This window comes from Halichoeres trimaculatus, unplaced genomic scaffold, assembly GCF_033239565.1.
Source record: "Halichoeres trimaculatus isolate MK-OKI-2021-1 unplaced genomic scaffold, fHalTri1.1 fHalTri1_scaffold_23, whole genome shotgun sequence".
NCBI lineage: Eukaryota > Metazoa > Chordata > Actinopteri > Labriformes > Labridae > Halichoeres > Halichoeres trimaculatus.
Window position 1 is genome coordinate 12,762,807 of NW_027437201.1, and position 17,583 is coordinate 12,780,389.

Here is a 17,583-nt window from a genome sequence, read left to right on the forward strand (position 1 = left end):
GAGGTCAATGCCATCTCATCTGTCAGACCTCCTGAGCCAATGGCACACTCCGGTTACTCTGACAGGATGACATCATCCCTGACATCACCACGCCTAGTTTAGTATCCTGGAGGATGGCCGCAATCGATACACACCTTCCGCCACACAGTAATAACACCAAGCTGTGTCCCTCAAGGGGGGTGTAATAAGAGGCAGCGCGGGGGATTTGGAGGGGGAAAACAAAAACAGGGGAGGAAAATTAAAAACCATTACAGTTCATACGGGTGTAGTCATCATTAGAGGCCATTAAGGAAGTTTATGAGCTGAAATTTTAATATAAAGAAAATGTGAGGGAATAAAAGAATCTATGACACAAACAGCCCCTCTGCCCGCGTGTAAGTAGAAGTAATGGTGCTAATTTATACAGGACGGGGACGTCTCTCTTGATTCCTTAATCTGTAATTGCAATCTCAGAGGAGCGGCTGAGATATCCTTCCGCGTCAAGGAGCGGCATAAATGCATCTGTCTGGGATCGGTTTCATCTCCCAAACACATTCACGGCGTCAAAAAAAGAAAACAGCATCAGTGGTATTAATAATGTTCCATGCAGAGAGGCCGGTTTTAAATAAATGTGTTGCAATTTAGAGAACGTTTTCCAAGCCACGACAGGACTTATTGATTTCACACCTATTACACATGCTAACCACGTGTGCACGCATGTAAACAAATGCACACTCACATGCACACACAGGGACTTATGATTTTTACACTTATTAATTCCGTCAACAAGGCTTGCCGAGGCAGGATTTACACACAAGATTACATTGGTTTAATAAAAAAAAAGGAGAAGAAGAAGAAGAAGAAGAAGCAGGTGAGGGGAAAATAACAAAGAGGGAGGAGGGGAGAGGAGGGAGGAGGCGCAGGCAGGGAGCAGGCAGCCCGCTCGAGAGACACATAGACACTGATGGAGGAGAACAGGGATTCATCTGGGATTACTTAACAGCTTACACACACTCACCGACCGTGCGTGCACACACACAAACACAGGACGAGTGAACACACACACACACACACACACACACACACACACACACACACACACACACACACACACACACACACAGATTCTGGCATAAATAAAAACACTTTCTCTCAGAGGGACGAGGGGAAAATAGAAGCGCTTACAGGAGAAGTGTTTTAAAGGAAAGGGTCTAATTAGCAAAGCAAGACGCCAGAGCCTGAGGGACACACCGGGCAGAGTGTGGCTCTGTGTGTGTGTGTAAGTGTGTGTGTCCAGGCTTGTGTCTGAAGCTCAGTGTGTTTGTCCATCTATGCGTCCCCTTCAACACTCACACACACACACCCACCCCTGAGGTAAAAACGTGTTCTGAGTCTAAGCTGGGGATGGAAACAGGACAGTTAGAGGGGAGAAATGTGTTTCAGTGTGTGTGTGTGTCTCCACATCTGGGTTGCACACGTCTGCAAGACCTGTTTTTTGTGGTTCACTGCGAGTGTTAGTGTTTGTTTAGGGAGGAAGGATGCAGTGTTTTGTTCTTAGTATGTATTATTTAGGGCAAACTCACCCTCCTCGTCCTTCTCCTTCTCCTCCCTTCTCCTCTGCTGGATCTCCAGTTCAGCAAGTTCTCCCAGTATCTCCATACCGTGGTGAGGCGGGGGGCTCGGGGCCCGGGCAGCAGGTACAGGCGGGTACAAGGCATCTCTGGTGGCGCACAGAGCCGCAGCAATCAGGAGCTCCAGGCTCCACATGTAGGCCCCCTGGAGCTGAGCTGCTGTGCTGGAAGAGGGAGGGAGAGCAAGGTCGGAGGGAGGGGAAGGAGCAGGAGAGCCGGGGATAAGCTCCACGACGTCCTCTCCAGGAGTTTTCCCACTGGCCTCCTCTTCCTCCTCATCCTCTACCACCTCTACATTCTCTCCTTCCTCCTCCTCCCTCTGCTCCTCCTCTACAGGCACAGAGACGTTACATTCTGTCGGTTCAGGCCTTGTTTCCTCCTCCTCCGTTTCCTCTTTTCCATCTCTCCTGTCATCCTCCTGCTCTTTGGATAGTTGGGGCTCCTCCAGGCCGGCCTTCTGGCCAGGGCAACCTGGAGAGAGCGCTACTTTTAGAGCTTTGCCTGTCGCTGTGACCAGGCAGGCTTGATCTGGGGCAGGGAGCGGAGTCGGGGTAGGGCATGGCGGCAATCCAGAAATCCTGCTCTCGGGCTCAGGGAAGGAGCATCCTTTTACTTCCAGTGTCCTTTCTTCTTCCTTCTCCTCCTCTGAAACTCCGTTCTGGGATTCCACCACTTCACAGTCCCTCTCATCCTCTTCCTCCCGCCTCTCGTCTTTTTTGGAGAGAGGCTGGATGTGGCGAGGGTGTGGGAGGGACTTGGAGTCGGGCTGAGCTGGCTCTGCCTCGACTGTGGCTTCAGCCAATCGAGCCTCAGGAGGCGAAGGCCCGGCTTTGTAACCCATGGTGATTGGAGGGTAGGTGTAAACAGGTGGTAGGTCTGAAGGAAAAAAAAGGGGATTAAGGTTAAATAAACATAAAACATGACCAAAATTCTGCTCAGAAACATTGATTTTAAAGAGAGGAAATAGATCCCTTGAGTCAGGCTTTTAAAATTCATCACCTTTCTTCTCAGGCAGACAGGATGGAGCACACTATTACAGCTGGCATAATACACTGACAGCAGGGCTCCTGTGTACAGTAGTTTACTGTGTGAGTGTGTGTGTGATTGAGTGTATAGATCTTTGTCCTGTATTGATGACACCCTGCCGTTCTCCTGTGATTGCAGTCGGCCCTGTCACCCCAGCACTCTTATTATTGATGGTATCCCTCCGCCCCTCCTGACATCGCAGCCAGATGAATGCATATCCTTCCGCCTGCATTTCTCAAGGACCTTCTGAAGGATAAGGAGCGTCTGTCTGAAGATTTCACTGACCTTCCTCTGGTTACTCTCTCACACACACACAAACACACACACACACACACACACACACACACACACACACACACACACACACACACACACACACACACACACACTGAGTGCCCATATGCTTTCTGTGACCTTAATGGCTGACCTGAGCGCCGTCCCTCTTTAGCTTGTGCAGATAAAAACCACACACACACACACACACACACACACTCAAGGACGCACAGAGCCAGAGATCAGCCATGCTTCAAACAATTTTTGCAAAATCAAAAGAATACCACGCTTCAAAGACCAGCAGCCCCTCCATCTCTCTGCCTCTCTCTTTCTGTCCCACTTTCTGTCCAAATTCGTTTACTTTTCAAAATCCTGGCAGAAATCAGCTGTAAATTCAGAAAATAATGATAAACTGACCTGGTTCCAGGGATTGTGGGTAGTCCTGAGGTGGCTGCCCCTCCCCTCTCTCACTCCCTCTCTCCAGCCCTTTGGACAGGTGTGACGGAGCAGGGCTGAGAGCCGGGGAGCGTGGCGCCGCTGCAGCCGGGCTCGGTGCAGGGGTAAGAGGGTTAGGTGGATGTGATCGCCGGGACGGGGAGTGGTAGCAGGGTGACTGGCGGCTGCTGGGACACATCCCGGGTGACGGCGTTGGCGTCTTGGGTGGGGGAGGTGTGTGAGAGAAGGGTTTGGCAACATGGGAGGAGGTGGTGGACGAGGAAGAGGAAGAAGTTCTGGTTGCTGAAGAGTCGTGGGGAGAGTCCTCTATGGTGATGGCGTGTTCCTCGTGTTTTCTCTGTGGAAGGAAAAACAAGAGAACAGTTAAAGATATAACCTGTTTTTCTATATAGAGGAAATTCTATATAATTTACAAAACTAAATTTTGCTTTCTTTATCCTCCTTGAAACTCAGGGCAAAGTTTTAAAAACTCAGAGAAAGAAATACCCCCAGCTTACACTGTAGCTTACACTTGATCTGAAAGATTTTTTCACATCAGCCACTTTTTTTAATGTCAAAACTATATATGTTGGGACCATATCTTAAAAGCTCGGCCCTGTGTAACCCTTGGGTCTGACTGTTAAAAACCCAGTAACAAGAGGAACTATTTTAAATAGACTGCCAAATTTCACCTCTGCCTGTCGACCCTGTGGTATAATGGTTATTGTCAGTTAGCATTCTAAATTTGTAAACATTGTAGTAAAAACATTAGTTTTCATCTCAGGTTGCTCTTAAGAGTCAGGAAATAGTGACAGTAACAGGACACAGATGTGAGAGCAGCTAGAATAAGCACAAAAAAATTGCATACTATCCCTTTAAGAGGAATAAGTAAAGACAGAGGCAACACAAGTGATAAACAGATGTGACTCAAAGAAATGTAGAAAAAAAAGGAACTTTTAACTCAGACTAGGAACTTTTTGGATTCCCAGAGACTTTTTTTCCAACACAAAGGTAGCGTAGTATCTTTTGAAGGCTTAAAGACTTTTAGGAAAGCTTTGCAGCACTGAATGTTTCAGATTTGTGTAGCCCAGGAGTGGTTTTTCAAGCGTCACCCAAATGGCCCAATCTTAACACTGAGATGAAAGTGAGTGAGAGGAACCTATTAGTCAATTTGATAAGCAGCTCTAAGGACTAAAAGACTTGTGTTCTTTTGGTGGGAATGTGGCCGGAGTCAGCCACACTGCTTGATCGCCAAATGATCTGGCAACAGAGAGCGTAAAAGCGCCACACCGAGCCTTTTTACTAAAACCTTTTGCCATCGTAAAAGGGGAACTTGTTGGCTTTGAATTTTTTTTTTGTAGAGTGTGATTTTTCTTTTGGCATTGTGAAACCAGAGTTTCTGCTCTGACACGCTCAAACATATGATTACTAGTGATTTTTTTTTTGCTCACCACACAAAACAAGGAAGTCCCCAATATTTCCACACTTCCTCTTTTTTGTTTCGCCTGCTGTTTGTTGTTTCACAATAATATCTTCACAGTATTTCACAAGTTTAGACCAAAGAGTAACTGCTCTGCAAACAAGAATTGGATCTAACAGAAATAGTTTTACCTGTCCAAGAGAGTGCCGCTGCATGTGCTCCATGGCGCGCTGCTGCTGCTGCTGGTGTTGATGCTGCAGGGTGTACAGCTCCTGCTGACGTAGGAATGAGGAGCGGGAGTAGACAGGGTGATGCTGCAGGTGGGAGGGAGGGCCTCTGCCTCCGTACACAGGGGGCCACAGACCTGACTGCTCCAGGACATCTGTAGGAGGAAACAAAGAAAAATAGACATTTTTTAGCATTTCGTTCATTCGAGTTAATGAAAAAACAGGATATTTTTTTTTGTCGGTGGCTTTAGGGAGGTTAGGCACGCAGTCACAGGAGTAGTTTCAGGACAGCTCTTTTGGACACTCTTGGATAACCTACAACTTTAAATATTTTCAATTCAGTATAGTTTGTTCACCTTTAATGAAAGTACAACAGCTGTCAGCAGTAAGAGCTCTGTTTCTAATAAGAATGGCATTCTCTGGGCAAGGAAACGTTTTTCAGGCCCAACTGCAGCCATATATGACTTTTGTTGCACACATGGGTACACAGAAACACACACACATCCACACATCCCTCCTTGGCTGCCTTGTCGCTGGGAACCTTTGTTCTGTGAGATTAGCCTGAGTGGGCTAATGTTTCCCAGGGGAAGGGTTCAGTGGATGCACTTCCCCTCTCTGCAGGAACTCCCACGGAGCGAGGCGAGAGAGGGAGGCGGGAGATAATTAAATTTCACAGCCTGTTTGCAAAGCAGCGTTGACACACACACACACACACACACACACACACACACACACACACACACACACACACACACACAAACACACACACACACACACACACACACACACACACACACAGTTTTCTCTCCCTCTCTTTCTCAATATTCTAGATGTGCAACACAACCACTAACACTGAACGAAGTCTGATGATGTTCCAGACATGAACACAGCTAACTTAAGATGACCACACACACACTTACACACATGGGGTCCAGTCCAAACACATCAGTGCTCCACCACAAAGGAGATAAACAGCAGTTCAAATGGTTTGCATAACACTGGGCACATGGAGAGGGGGGCGATGGAATAGCTGCTCCCATTAACGAAGCCATAAAACACGGTCCCACTGACAGAGGGACTTAGTTGAGCATTATATTATGATTAGCCAATGATACTAAAACTCTGGGAGAGGAATGGCAGCAGCTCCGATGGTACAAATGGAGAGAAAAGGCGGGGGGCAGTGAAGGAAGCAGTGAGTGTGTGCTCTGCTGGATGGGTGTGTGTGTGTGCGTGCTGTTGTTGTAAAAGGTGCTCAGCGTACCGAGGGGATGATGAGGCCCAGCCTCTGTAGGAAGAACAACCAGCGGGGAGTTGGGGTCTTGGGTGAGTGACCCCAGGACGGGCTGCAGGGGGCTGGGCAGACCTGGAGGAAAGCCGGGGGTCATTCCCACATGACTCAGACCTGGACAGAAAAAAGTAAATAAAATAAAGTCAAATTAGAGACGTAGTTAAATAAATTAACAAAGAACATTGGTGAATATTGATGTTATTGAAGTTTTATTGCCAACAAGTTGAGAATTTATCTTTCACTAAAGCAGCTCCATTTTAAAGCTTTAAACCCTAAACACAGGATTAATAAATCCGGTCATGTCTGTGAACAAACTGTTGGGTTATTACTTTAAGTGCACTCATAGTTTGCTCCCATTGGTCAAAATAGTTGTCAGTTGATCATTCATACCTCTGGCTACCTCCGAGCCAAATGGTGGTTCATTTATTTCCTGCTCATTTGACTTTTCTGAAACCTCTCTTTGTTGCAGGCTGATTAAAATATTAAACCGATTCGTACCTGACACAAAGTCTCAATGACGTCATTTATCTGTTTCTGAAGCCTGATGATAATGGCTGCCATGTTGGAAATTGTGACTACAGCTAGCTTCTGGACATCACAGGCCAAAGAATCTTAAGATTCTGGCTACAGTCATATCAGCTGTTAGTCAAACTAGCTGCACCCCTGATCATAGCTAATCATGCTTAACTCTTAGCTGTCAATATAATTAAAATGGCTTAATCAAGCTGCAACCACCAGGCTTGAAAAATGAAACCAACATAACTGGAGAGCAAAAGAATAAAACATAAAAAAAAATATAAAACCAAACTGAGTGTCAGCTCACAGCTTGAAAGCCCTGAAAAAGGCATTAGCTCTCAAGTTTAAACAACAACAAAAAACGTAAGGGGTAAAACATGTTTATAACCTTATACAAGAAACACTTTGATCTATATTTGTACATGGGTAGAAAGTCACTGTTGTCACTGAATGAAATAACAGACAATATTCTAATGTTCTGTCATTTTGAAATGGGTTTTAATGAGGTTGCTTCAGTGTTTGGAGCTAGCCCCTAGAGGACATTAGAGGAACTGTAGTTGAAAACTTTTATACTGGCTTCTGTTTTTAACACCAGAGGTTACCACTTGGTTTGTATCAAGAAATGACCTCAAAAATAATAAAAGACCAATGCCTGTGGATAAATATAAACATTTGACAAAAAAGTGACTCAATATTAGATCAGAGCAGACCTTCATTATTATATTGACCAAAAACAAATAGTCTAAAAATGATGTAGATATTTTAAAGTTGCAAATAATATTCAACGCATTAAGAAAAAAAACTATAACTCTTCTCCTCTCTTCTCACCGTATGAGTGCCCCATCCAGAGGGAGGGACTCCCTGTCCTTTGCATCCAGTGATGATGAGCTGGATGAGCATGCACAGAAGGGTCTGCCCCCAACTGGCTGGCACCCCCAGGAACCAAAAGGTGAGAGGTCAGGTCGCCGTGGCAGCTACTGGAAGGGTGAATTCTGGCGAACTCCACGCGATCCTTATTTTCCCTGTAGTGGCGATAGGCGGGATGAACTTTGTCATTATCTTGATTATCCCTCTCATTGTCATCATCACCATCACCATCATTATGATCATTATCTTCATCCTTGTCATCTTCATTACCACCACTACCATTATGATCATCGAGAAAAGGAAATATGATGGCAACAGGAACAGCCATCATCTTGCGCCCGGTCTATGAGTAATCATTATATGTTTTCTTCCCTAATATGACTACATAATAAGAGCCAGCTACATCAGAGACATCTGTATTAGCGCCCCGTAACATTAATGCACTACATCTCGTCTTGGAGAGAAGGAGAGAGAGGGAGCAGAAATACCACATCAAAGGCTGAGGAGAGTAAATAGAGTGAGAGGATGAGAGGGAGTGTAAGAAGAGGAGCAGACTGAGAGAGAATAAAGGAAGCACAGCTTATCAGATGAGAGGAAGAATGAAAAGATGCTGCGATGTATGTGTGTCTCTCTACACGTGCGTTGATGTTTGTGAGTTAAGGTGTACCTGATGAGCATTTCTCTGTCTCTGTCCAGGTGATGAAGGCTGATCTGCTCCTCGGTCATCCTCTTCCTCTCCTCTGCTTCTCGGCCAAGAGGATACATGGGGCGTGACACTCCTACGCATTAGAAGAGTAACACGATTTCAGTAACTACCATGCATCAATCATTTGATAAAATGTTTTTTAGGTCTGCCAATGGGATAATTTACTCATAAACTCATAAAGATAATCTCTCTTTGGGCTGGTAACTGCAGCACAGATATTAAACCTTTGTTGACAGGGGCATGTTCAAGCTATGATTTGGGGTGGCATGCCCCTTTATCATGAATGGCCACCCCATTATCCTAATATATGATCAGCTAGTTGATTGATCAGGAGAAATTTTCATGAGATGCTTCTTAGACAAAGTTGTGCAGGCAAACACAATTCAAGCCAGACTTTGACGTCAAATTGAGCTGAAGCTAAGCTATCTCATCATGAATAGCGTTAGCGTTAGCATTACTCAGTGAAATGAGCACATATGATGTCTGACCTTTCATGCTGGGCAGCACCCGGCCCTGTCTGCCGTGTCCGGGGGTGTTGTCTGGGGAACGATGGGGAGGCCTGGCCACAGCAACTGCAATACCCACTGGAGGCTGTCTCACCTCCCCCTCACCCGCCTCACCCACCTCCTTCCCACCTCTGTCCCCCCTCTCTCCCTCATTAGTGGAGCCTCGGCGAGGAGGGAGCGACTGTTTAGGAGGGTCTTGTGGGGAGGTGTTGCTTTTCGCCCCTCCTCTGTCCCCCTTCTCTGATCGCTCTCCACCCTGCTTGAGGCAGCCCAGACCTCCAAAGGGGCCTCGTTGTGGCAGTAGCAAAGGCTGCTGGGAGCTGTAGTTCATAAGGTTCTTCATGGCACTGCCTTCATCCTCAGTGGTGTGTGAGGATGAACGGAATTGAAGAGGAGGAGGAGGCTGGTTATGGTCACTGTTTGGAGCCCTGCTGCTGAGCCCTCTTGCTTCACCATCTGATGCATGATGGGAGCTTTTTCTCTGGTCCTCCTGGTAGCTTCCTCTAGCCCCCCAAGAAGGTGCATCTCTTGCCCTCTCCTCTATACTTGCTCCATGCTGCTGATGCCTAATCCTTGCGACCTTCTGGCCCTCTCTTTGAGTTGGTGGCCCTGACCCCACCCTTCCATCAGGATTAGGCCCTGAGAGGGAACAGTCCCTGAAAGGAGGGGGGCTCGTGTCAGAGCCATTCTTGTTTGTACCCTGTCCAGCACCCGTGTGGGTCCCTTGCGCATCGAGAGGGAGTGACGGTCGGTAAATATCATCCACAACCTCAACATCTCTGAAGGATGTGTCTCTGCTGCAGGACCGCAGCTCAGGCTGGGAGCTCATGTTGGAGCTGGATTTGTGGGGATGCTGCGGCTGCTGGTTCCAGTCAGGAGGTTTGTCCGCCTTTCCATATCCCAGCTGCTGCTGGTGTGTCTGGGATTTCTCTTTCTTTTGGCAACTACTGAGTTTGCTGAGATGATTAGAGGGACTTTCATAAGATCCCTCTCCACTCTTGTCATTCCCCTTTCCCCCTCCTCCTCCTGCTCCTCGACAGTCAGTTGCTGCCACATCTCCCAGTGGGCCCACAGAGGGAATGTAAGTCGGGCCGATGACTTTCCCCTCCCTGCTGGACCCTCCAGGGGTGGATGCTGGATCTTTGGAGGGTGTGAGCGTAAGAGGGGATGGAGGGCAATAAAAATCATGGTGAGGATGGTGATGTGCAGGGTGTAACCACCCTCCTGCGACCGCAGAGCCCATGTGCAAGGCATGAGGAGGAGGTGGTGGGGGAGGAGGCATGGAATATGAGGGCACAGAGTGTGTTGTTGGAGGAGCCAGTATAGCTGTAGCCGCGGTTGCGCCCCTTCTCATACATTCATTTGAAGAAGATGAGGATTCACTGATCCTCATCTCCCCGTTAACGGGTCCATCCTTGGAGCACCGCCTGCCTCCAGGTGCGGGTCTAGCTGCTCCTCCCCCATTGCAGCTTGTCAGCGCCCCCACCTTTCCTCCAGAGCCTGTCTCTGCACCTGAACCACCCGACAGTTTGCAGGAGCTCATGTGTTTCGTCTCCTGATTGCCTGAGTCACTTTCTCGGTACTCCTTGTGCCGCTCCAGAGAGTGTCTGTGCTCCTCTTCCCGGCCCTGTGATGTAAGGTGAGGGAGCAGGGCGTGGTGTGGGTGGGGGAAAGCTTGGTGGCTGAGGCTGGATGGCGTGGTGACAGCAGGGTTTGTCTGATGAAGATGATGATGATGGAGCTGATGCTGTTTTTCTTTGCTCTCCTGGTGCCGTTCCTTGCTGCTTGATCGCTCCTTCATTTTTGACACAGTCGAGGCTCCTTTCTCCGCCACGTCCTTGGCGCTCTTCCCTCCTCTTTCGTTGTCCGTTTCTCGGCTGCAGGAGCCGAGCGGGTGGCCTGGGGCCGCCCTTGAGAGCGGAGGAAGGCTGTGGCTGGTGGAGAGCAGTGGGGGCTGGGGAGGAAGGCCTCGTAGGTAGAAGTGATCTGAAAGGAGAGGAAAGGGACTTGAAATGGGCTGCTTGGGTGAAAGTTTGGAAGAGATGTGTTAAAACCATGAGGTTCTACGAAAATGACTTCATTCAGGTGTGTTTTTGTGATGTAGGGAGGAGAAGAAATGAGAAGTTGCCAACTCGGAAAAGTCGATTCTGAGTTACCAGCTGTTTGTCCTCCTGTGGCGAGTGCTGATGAAGCAGTTTCACGAGTATATGGAGCATTTTTCACACCTACCTTTTTGAGTTTCATAGAAGCGGTGCTGTCCGTAGAGACCGTTGCTATGGTGATCCAGGGGACTCATGGGGAGAAAAGGAGAAGCAAGACTTCCTGAATAGCTGGGGTACCCTGTCAGAGGGGGAGAGAGAGAGAAAGGGGGAAGAATTGATGTTTCTCTGCAGCGCTGACATTCAGCAGCCCTCTAAACAAACAGTTTATCTGGACGATCTATCATGAAACGGGGCCGTTTTAGGAAAACAGAGAGAAAATATGGCCAGTTTGTGCTACTTTCCCCCTAAATGCACTTTTTGCACAAACACACCACATGAGTTGACATTATTTACAGTGGACAAAGTGGTGACAAAAACCACAGCCGACGGCCTCTGCCAAGTGTTTGCAGCTTTTAACCTGATGGAATTTGCTCTTTTACTAAACACATTTTCCCAAACCCAAGACAAATAGTAAAAAGCATCGCAACACACACACACACACCCCCCCCCCCCCCCCCCCCCCCCCACCTCAAAACACACACACACACACACACACACACACAGTCCTCCAAGGAGGTCACTGGGAGGTGAATGGTTGTTCCACTCTGTTCCTCGTCTTCAAGGACGTTGAACTGCACCGTGGGATAGAGGAGGTTTTGGTGGTTGTGTTGAAGGGGGCGGATTGATGTAGAGATGGGTGAGGGTCAGTGTGTGTGTGTGTGTGTGTGTGTGTGTGTGTGTGTGTGTGTGTGTGTGTGTGTGTGTGTGTGTGTGTGTGTGTGTGTGTGTGTGTGTGTGTGTGTGGTGAAAGGGGGAGTGTTATTCAGGGAAAAAACAGCAAAACCGTTGCACATAAGCACTCACACAAACACACAACATAGGAGGTATACCAGTCTGCATTAAGGGGCCAAAAGGCTCGGATTCTGAGTGTGTGTGTATGTGTATATGTGTGTGTGTGTGTGTGTGTGTGTGTGTGTGTGTATGTGTTCCCCAGCAGCTGGTTTCATGCCCCACAGAGTGTCCTTGCCGGCCCGTTAATTGGCAGCCGTTAAAAGTTTAACGGTGGTGGCCAAAGTAAACAGCACTCCATAAAAACTCATCCTACGCATTCCACAGTCGCACTGCAAAACCACCAACACCCCCTCACTGCTCTCAGCATGTGTGTGTGCGTGTGTGTGTGCGTGTGGGGGACTTAGTGTGTCTGCGTGTTCATGCTGAAATGTGAATGCACCAACATGTACACTCCTGTGTGTGTGTGTGTGTGTGTGTGTGTGTGTGTGTGTGTGTGTGTGTGTGTCTGTGTGTGTCTGTGTGTGTGTGTGATTACTCCGACTGGTTAACAACCAGTGAATCTAAATGGCAACAATTAGCCAAAAGGCTCTATCAGCCATCTAGAGCCAATCCCCCGGGTAATGATGAGTGATAAAACTCATGGGAGATGGAGGGGGGAGGGGGGAGGAACAGAGACAAAAGGGGGGCCAGGAAAGGAAAGGAAATAAGGAAAGGAGGAAAGGGCAGAGGAGGAAAGGATGTGAAGATAGAAGAAGTAAAGACGACAGGAGAAGAACAGGGCTGTCAATATGAAAAGCCCCCAATCTGGTGCTGCTATGAGGCGTATGGTGATGGGAGAGGGGTGTGTGTGTGTGTGTGTGTGTGTGAATGTATGTGTGTGTGAGGAAGGGAGGGGAGAGGGGTTGCGAGATGAAGGAGGAAGTGAAAGGGAAGTGGAGAGCTTTGAGATGGATGAGATGAGAGGAAAGAGGAAAGAAGGAGGTAAGGAGAGGAGTGAGAGCACATGAGAGGGGGGGAACAAAAAACAAGGACAGGTGCGGACGAGGGAGAGTGAGCAAGAGAGTGATGGGATAGGTGTGAGTGTGTGTGAAAGAAAGAAAGAGAGAAAGAGAGAGTGAGAAAAAGGAAAAGAAAGAAGACTTTGTGTGTGCACAAGGGAATATGTGCTGCTTTTCAAACAACTGTGCATTTCCTCGTGAATATGTCTCATCTGTGACAATGTGTGTGTGTGTGTGTGTGTGTGTGTGTGTGTGTGTGTGTGTGTGTGTGTGTGTGTGTGTGTGTGTGTGTGTGTGTGTGTGTGTGTATCAGCCAGGTTTTCTTCTCTCTGTTGCTGGCTACGCTCCACTCTCTGGACCGTAGCCAGCTGGCAGACCGCCTACCGGAGCTCCCTGGCTTGAATTCTTAAAAACAATCATTTGTAGTGTGTGTGCGTGTGTGCATGCATGTGAGTGAATATACGTGTCTGTGTGTGTGTGTGTGTGTGTGTATGTGTGAGTGAGTGTGTGTGTGTTCAGACATCAAAGCTAAGCCACACAGACGCAAAATCTGTCTGATGGACGCACACACTCTCCCTGCACACACACACACACACACACACACACACACACATTCTTGCTCTCTTTTTTTCCCTGATGTGGCTCGTTCTCGCGCTCACAGCGAAGACCTGCCCTCCGACTCTTTCTATGAATCTGATTTAAGGCAGTCACTCCAGGCGACATTAGTGCTCATTCTCGGGGCTTAACTGTTGCTATTTATTGCTGGATGAGCGGTAAATGAGGCAGTTGTACAAACAAAACTCTTGTCTCCTTTCAAGCTTAAATGCTGCATCAGGAGACATTTCTCTCAGAGGGAAGTGTTATGAGGTTGAGTCACAGATTTGAGCTCCCGATGTCCCCCTACACTTTGCATTGTGATACGTCTTCTTTATGGACACATTTTGACAAATTAAAGGACCAACACGAGTTCCTATGGGGATATTTTAAGTTATGTAAAAATAGCCTAACTTTTACATATCTGTCTGTTAATAATCCGCAGTTGTCAGCACTGAAATCACTTATTTCTCTGTGCTATTTCTCAGTGTCTGTGGATGACTGGAACATGTAATCCATTTACAACACATAGACTCTATGTCTCTATGATAACACTACACTGGCCAGCAAAGTTTAGCAATGGGAAGCAAGGTCCATCCTTTTTCTTGAAGAAAAGGATTTTTCGGATTTATATTTTCTAGAAACTGGAGCTAGACTGGCAAAAAGAAGGTCAGAAGAGCAGAAGAAAACAGTAGACGTCACGGACACGTCTTGTTAAGTCACTAATAAACACATCATCTCACTGTTTTGCATCGTGTAAAAGACTGTCTATGACAAACAAAAGTTGAAAAAATCTGTTCTCAATTCATTTGCATCCAAAACAAATGCACAAGTAATGTCCTTACCACAGTGGGCAATGGTGCTCATGGGAAATGGAGTCTTTATGCCAAGCTAAAAACTATCTATTTTGAAATTAGCTATTCAGACTGGAGTTATTTCTTTTTGACCTCGCTGTAAAATGGTCAACTTTGATGTAAAAAAAAAGCAGATTTTTTGGCTTTTTGTGTATGTGCTTTTCAATGTTTCTGCAGAGAGCTGTTTCAGTAAGGATGCATATGCATTTGCCGAGTATGCTGTGTCTGATGACACATATCCTACACAGTGTTTATGAATGAGCCTTCTATTGGTATCAGTGTGATAAATTCAGAGGAAATCAGGAGAAATGACCAATTGGGAGAACATACTGGGAGTTGATATTGTGAACATTAGCACAGCTACCTCGTGTCTATCATCAAATCCTGGCTGTGTTGGTGTCGAGTATAACAGCATGACACGGAGTGGGATGTGATTGGTGGGTGTGACAGTTCAATCAGTGCTTTCAGTCACAAAAGCTGCCTTCTTGGTCCTTTTAAAACAGAGGTGGCCAACCAATCAGAGACCAAGAGCCACACAAATTGTGGCGGTACAGAGCCACATCATACACATGGTGAGGGATGGGTACCGAATTAGGTACTTTTATGGGTACCTGAAAACGCCAGCTTGCTGTTGACGGGGGGATGCAGTGTTTCAGAAGAAATCCACTCGCAAAGTTTGCATTTTAAGTCCGATAAAACACTGTTTCCGTGTAAAACAGAGGCTGAAACGCGACAAAATTTTTGCATTTCGTCCCAAAAACATTGCTGTGTAACGGCCCCTAACATAAAAGCAGGAGAGTGGGGGAGGGGCAGAGTGGCACACAGGGAAGAGAAACTGAAACTTAAGTATCGATCACGCAGGTATTGATTATCAACGTTTCAGATCAATCTGCACACCACTACTCATAACGATGGACTAATTTTCTATGAATGGACCAAAGGGCCACACACGTGGAGGCAAAGAGCCGAATGTGGCTCACGAGGTTGGCTGCCCCTGTTTTAAAAGGACTCTTCATGTACCTTATCTTGTTTCTTTCTTCTCCTCTTTCACCAACATCTGCACACCCCACTCTCCACACACAAACACCCCTGACTCAATGAATATTCACATCACATCTCATCTGCAGCATTATTTATGATTTTTTTGTAAATGAATCACTTATTTTGAGTGTTATTTCAGCGTCTCTGAGCCAGTCATCACAGCGTGTTATCAATGTTAAGAAAATGTCCAACTGGTGCTTTAAACTCTTTCAAAACCATCTTTGACGTGTGATTGTGTCGCACATTTAGTGAAAAAATGGTGAATCGTGAAATTCCGTTTTTCGACCGTTTTCAGTTAGTTGAGAAACACAGCCTGTGGCGGAAGCTGTGTCTGTCTTTTTGGGGGATTATCTCTCAAGAACCATCTCGCTGTCAAAAATGAAATCCTCTTCACAACACACACACTAACACACGCGCAACTTCTCGCACACACCTACCTGAAAGGGACAGATAACTAGGTTGAGCTCATTTTTTGACCACAAACGGTTAACAGTCGAAAGACGACATGATGCGTGTGGATGCGCACATTTTTGTGTGCGTGTGTGTGTCTGATCAGGAAGGGGGCCGTTGGAGGTCGGTTAGCCCAGAGGGGGCCCTGAGGGTGGGGCTGCGGTCTGAGGGGGAGGGGGTGGAGAGGATGGTGGAAATGGGGGTAAGTTTCACTCTGTGTGTGTGTGTGTGTGTGTGTGTGTGTGTGTGTGTGTGTGTGTGTGTGTGTGTGTGTGTGTGTGTGTGTGTGTGTGTGTGTGTGTGTAAAGGGGTGCAAGAGCTCATGAAACTTAAAACTCAGCCTTAAAAGAGAGTCAGGGCAAAGCGATGGTTGAGTGAGCGGAGGGCTGGAAGCTGGAGTGTGTGGCTGAATTCCTGCTGTTCATGTTGTTATGCTTTGTGTGTGTGTGTGTTTGTGTGTTTGTTTGTGTGTTTATAGTTTAGGTTAGTAGGAGAGGAAGCAGAAGGTTTCTGTCCTGCGCCAGTTTCAAAAAGCAACTCCAGCTCTGAACCAGAGTCTAACCACAAACACAAAGCCACATGCTTGCTGACACAGAGGCAGGAGAGCTGTGAGTGTGTGTGTGTGTGTTTCTATAAGTAGCATCATCTGAGGCATCACTGCTGTGTATGTTTGGCCTCAGCTCAGCGTTGGTTAAACCACTTAATGGCTCCATCTCGATCTAATCCCAAACCAAGACCCTGGATTAACCAGAGACCCCGAGCACTCGGCGCTGCATCATGCATGTGTGTGTGTGAATGTGTGTTTGTGTGTGTGTGTATGTGTCATACCTTCATGAGAATGGGGGAACCAGATCGGGGAAGCCCTCGAATGGGGTCCAGCCCTGTAGGAGGGGGAAGAAGGGGAAGCAGCAGGTCCCGAGGGGTGAGTGGGGTGGGAGGCTGGGGACCCCAGACTGCTGGCCAGGAAGGAACCCATGAAGGAAGCACCTGAGGGAGACAGAGGTGAGGGTTAGAGGAGGGGGGTCACTGTGCCCGGGAGTAGGAAGGTTGAAGGAGGTTGAAAAATGCTCGCAACACCACAGAAGAAGTAAAAGAACTTAGAAGCATGGCAGCCAAACTTCCTTAAAAACTTCCAAAATCGGTAAAACAAACCCTTTGATGCTTCCCTCGCCTGTCAGTTTTAACCACTTGTTTCTAAGTGTTAATGCACGTCTGCTTCCTGCCAGTGTTTGTGGTTTCCATTCGTGTGTAGATGAATGTTTCAACTGTTGTTTGCAGACACACCATAAAAAAAACCCATCAGACTCTGGACATGGTCATCTTTAGCCTCAAAAATACAAAACACAGCAACAGTGACGCAGACTTTCCCCTCCACATCATGACAAAAACTAAAACACTGATTTAATATTCGCTAAATTTAACTTACAGGAAAAACACAGTAAAACAAGAGACTATCTGGATTTGGTTTAAACAACACTGAGTCAGCCGTGCTGTGAGAGTACAGTCAAAAAGAAACTACATGACCCACACTTCCAATCCCTCCGAGCTTTACTCATCCTGCAGCGAGAAGTGTCCCAATTCGGATCATACTTTCTACTCGTGAGTGACACATAACAGATTATTCTCTTCTGGGAATAGCTGCAAGGAGTTCTGATTCTGTGCAAACTCGGACATAAGCCATGTGACAGACACACTGCTAGCATTGACGGCCCAAATTAGAACTCATTATTTTCACAGTGAGACTAGTGGCATTGGTTTGGTGCCAGTTTGAGATGTAAT

The 17,583-nt window shown here is 47.1% G+C and overlaps 1 protein-coding gene across 5 annotated transcripts in view; it reads right to left on the bottom strand.

Moving 5' to 3' along the window:
- The window catches only part of bahcc1b (BAH domain and coiled-coil containing 1b), a 73,211-nt gene that overhangs the window by 20,553 nt on the left and 35,075 nt on the right, over positions 1–17,583 (bottom strand). For all 5 annotated transcript variants that reach the window (XM_074663226.1, XM_074663230.1, XM_074663229.1 and 2 more), the window contains 9 exons: positions 16,633–16,791; positions 11,104–11,214; positions 8,857–10,860; positions 8,330–8,441; positions 7,624–7,817; positions 6,253–6,393; positions 4,956–5,146; positions 3,327–3,702; positions 1,563–2,486 (listed from right to left, as the gene is read on the bottom strand). In XM_074663226.1, coding sequence (XP_074519327.1) covers positions 1,563–2,486; positions 3,327–3,702; positions 4,956–5,146; positions 6,253–6,393; positions 7,624–7,817; positions 8,330–8,441; positions 8,857–10,860; positions 11,104–11,214; positions 16,633–16,791 — 4,212 coding nt within the window. The remainder of the gene's footprint in view (positions 1–1,562; positions 2,487–3,326; positions 3,703–4,955; positions 5,147–6,252; positions 6,394–7,623; positions 7,818–8,329; positions 8,442–8,856; positions 10,861–11,103; positions 11,215–16,632; positions 16,792–17,583) is intronic.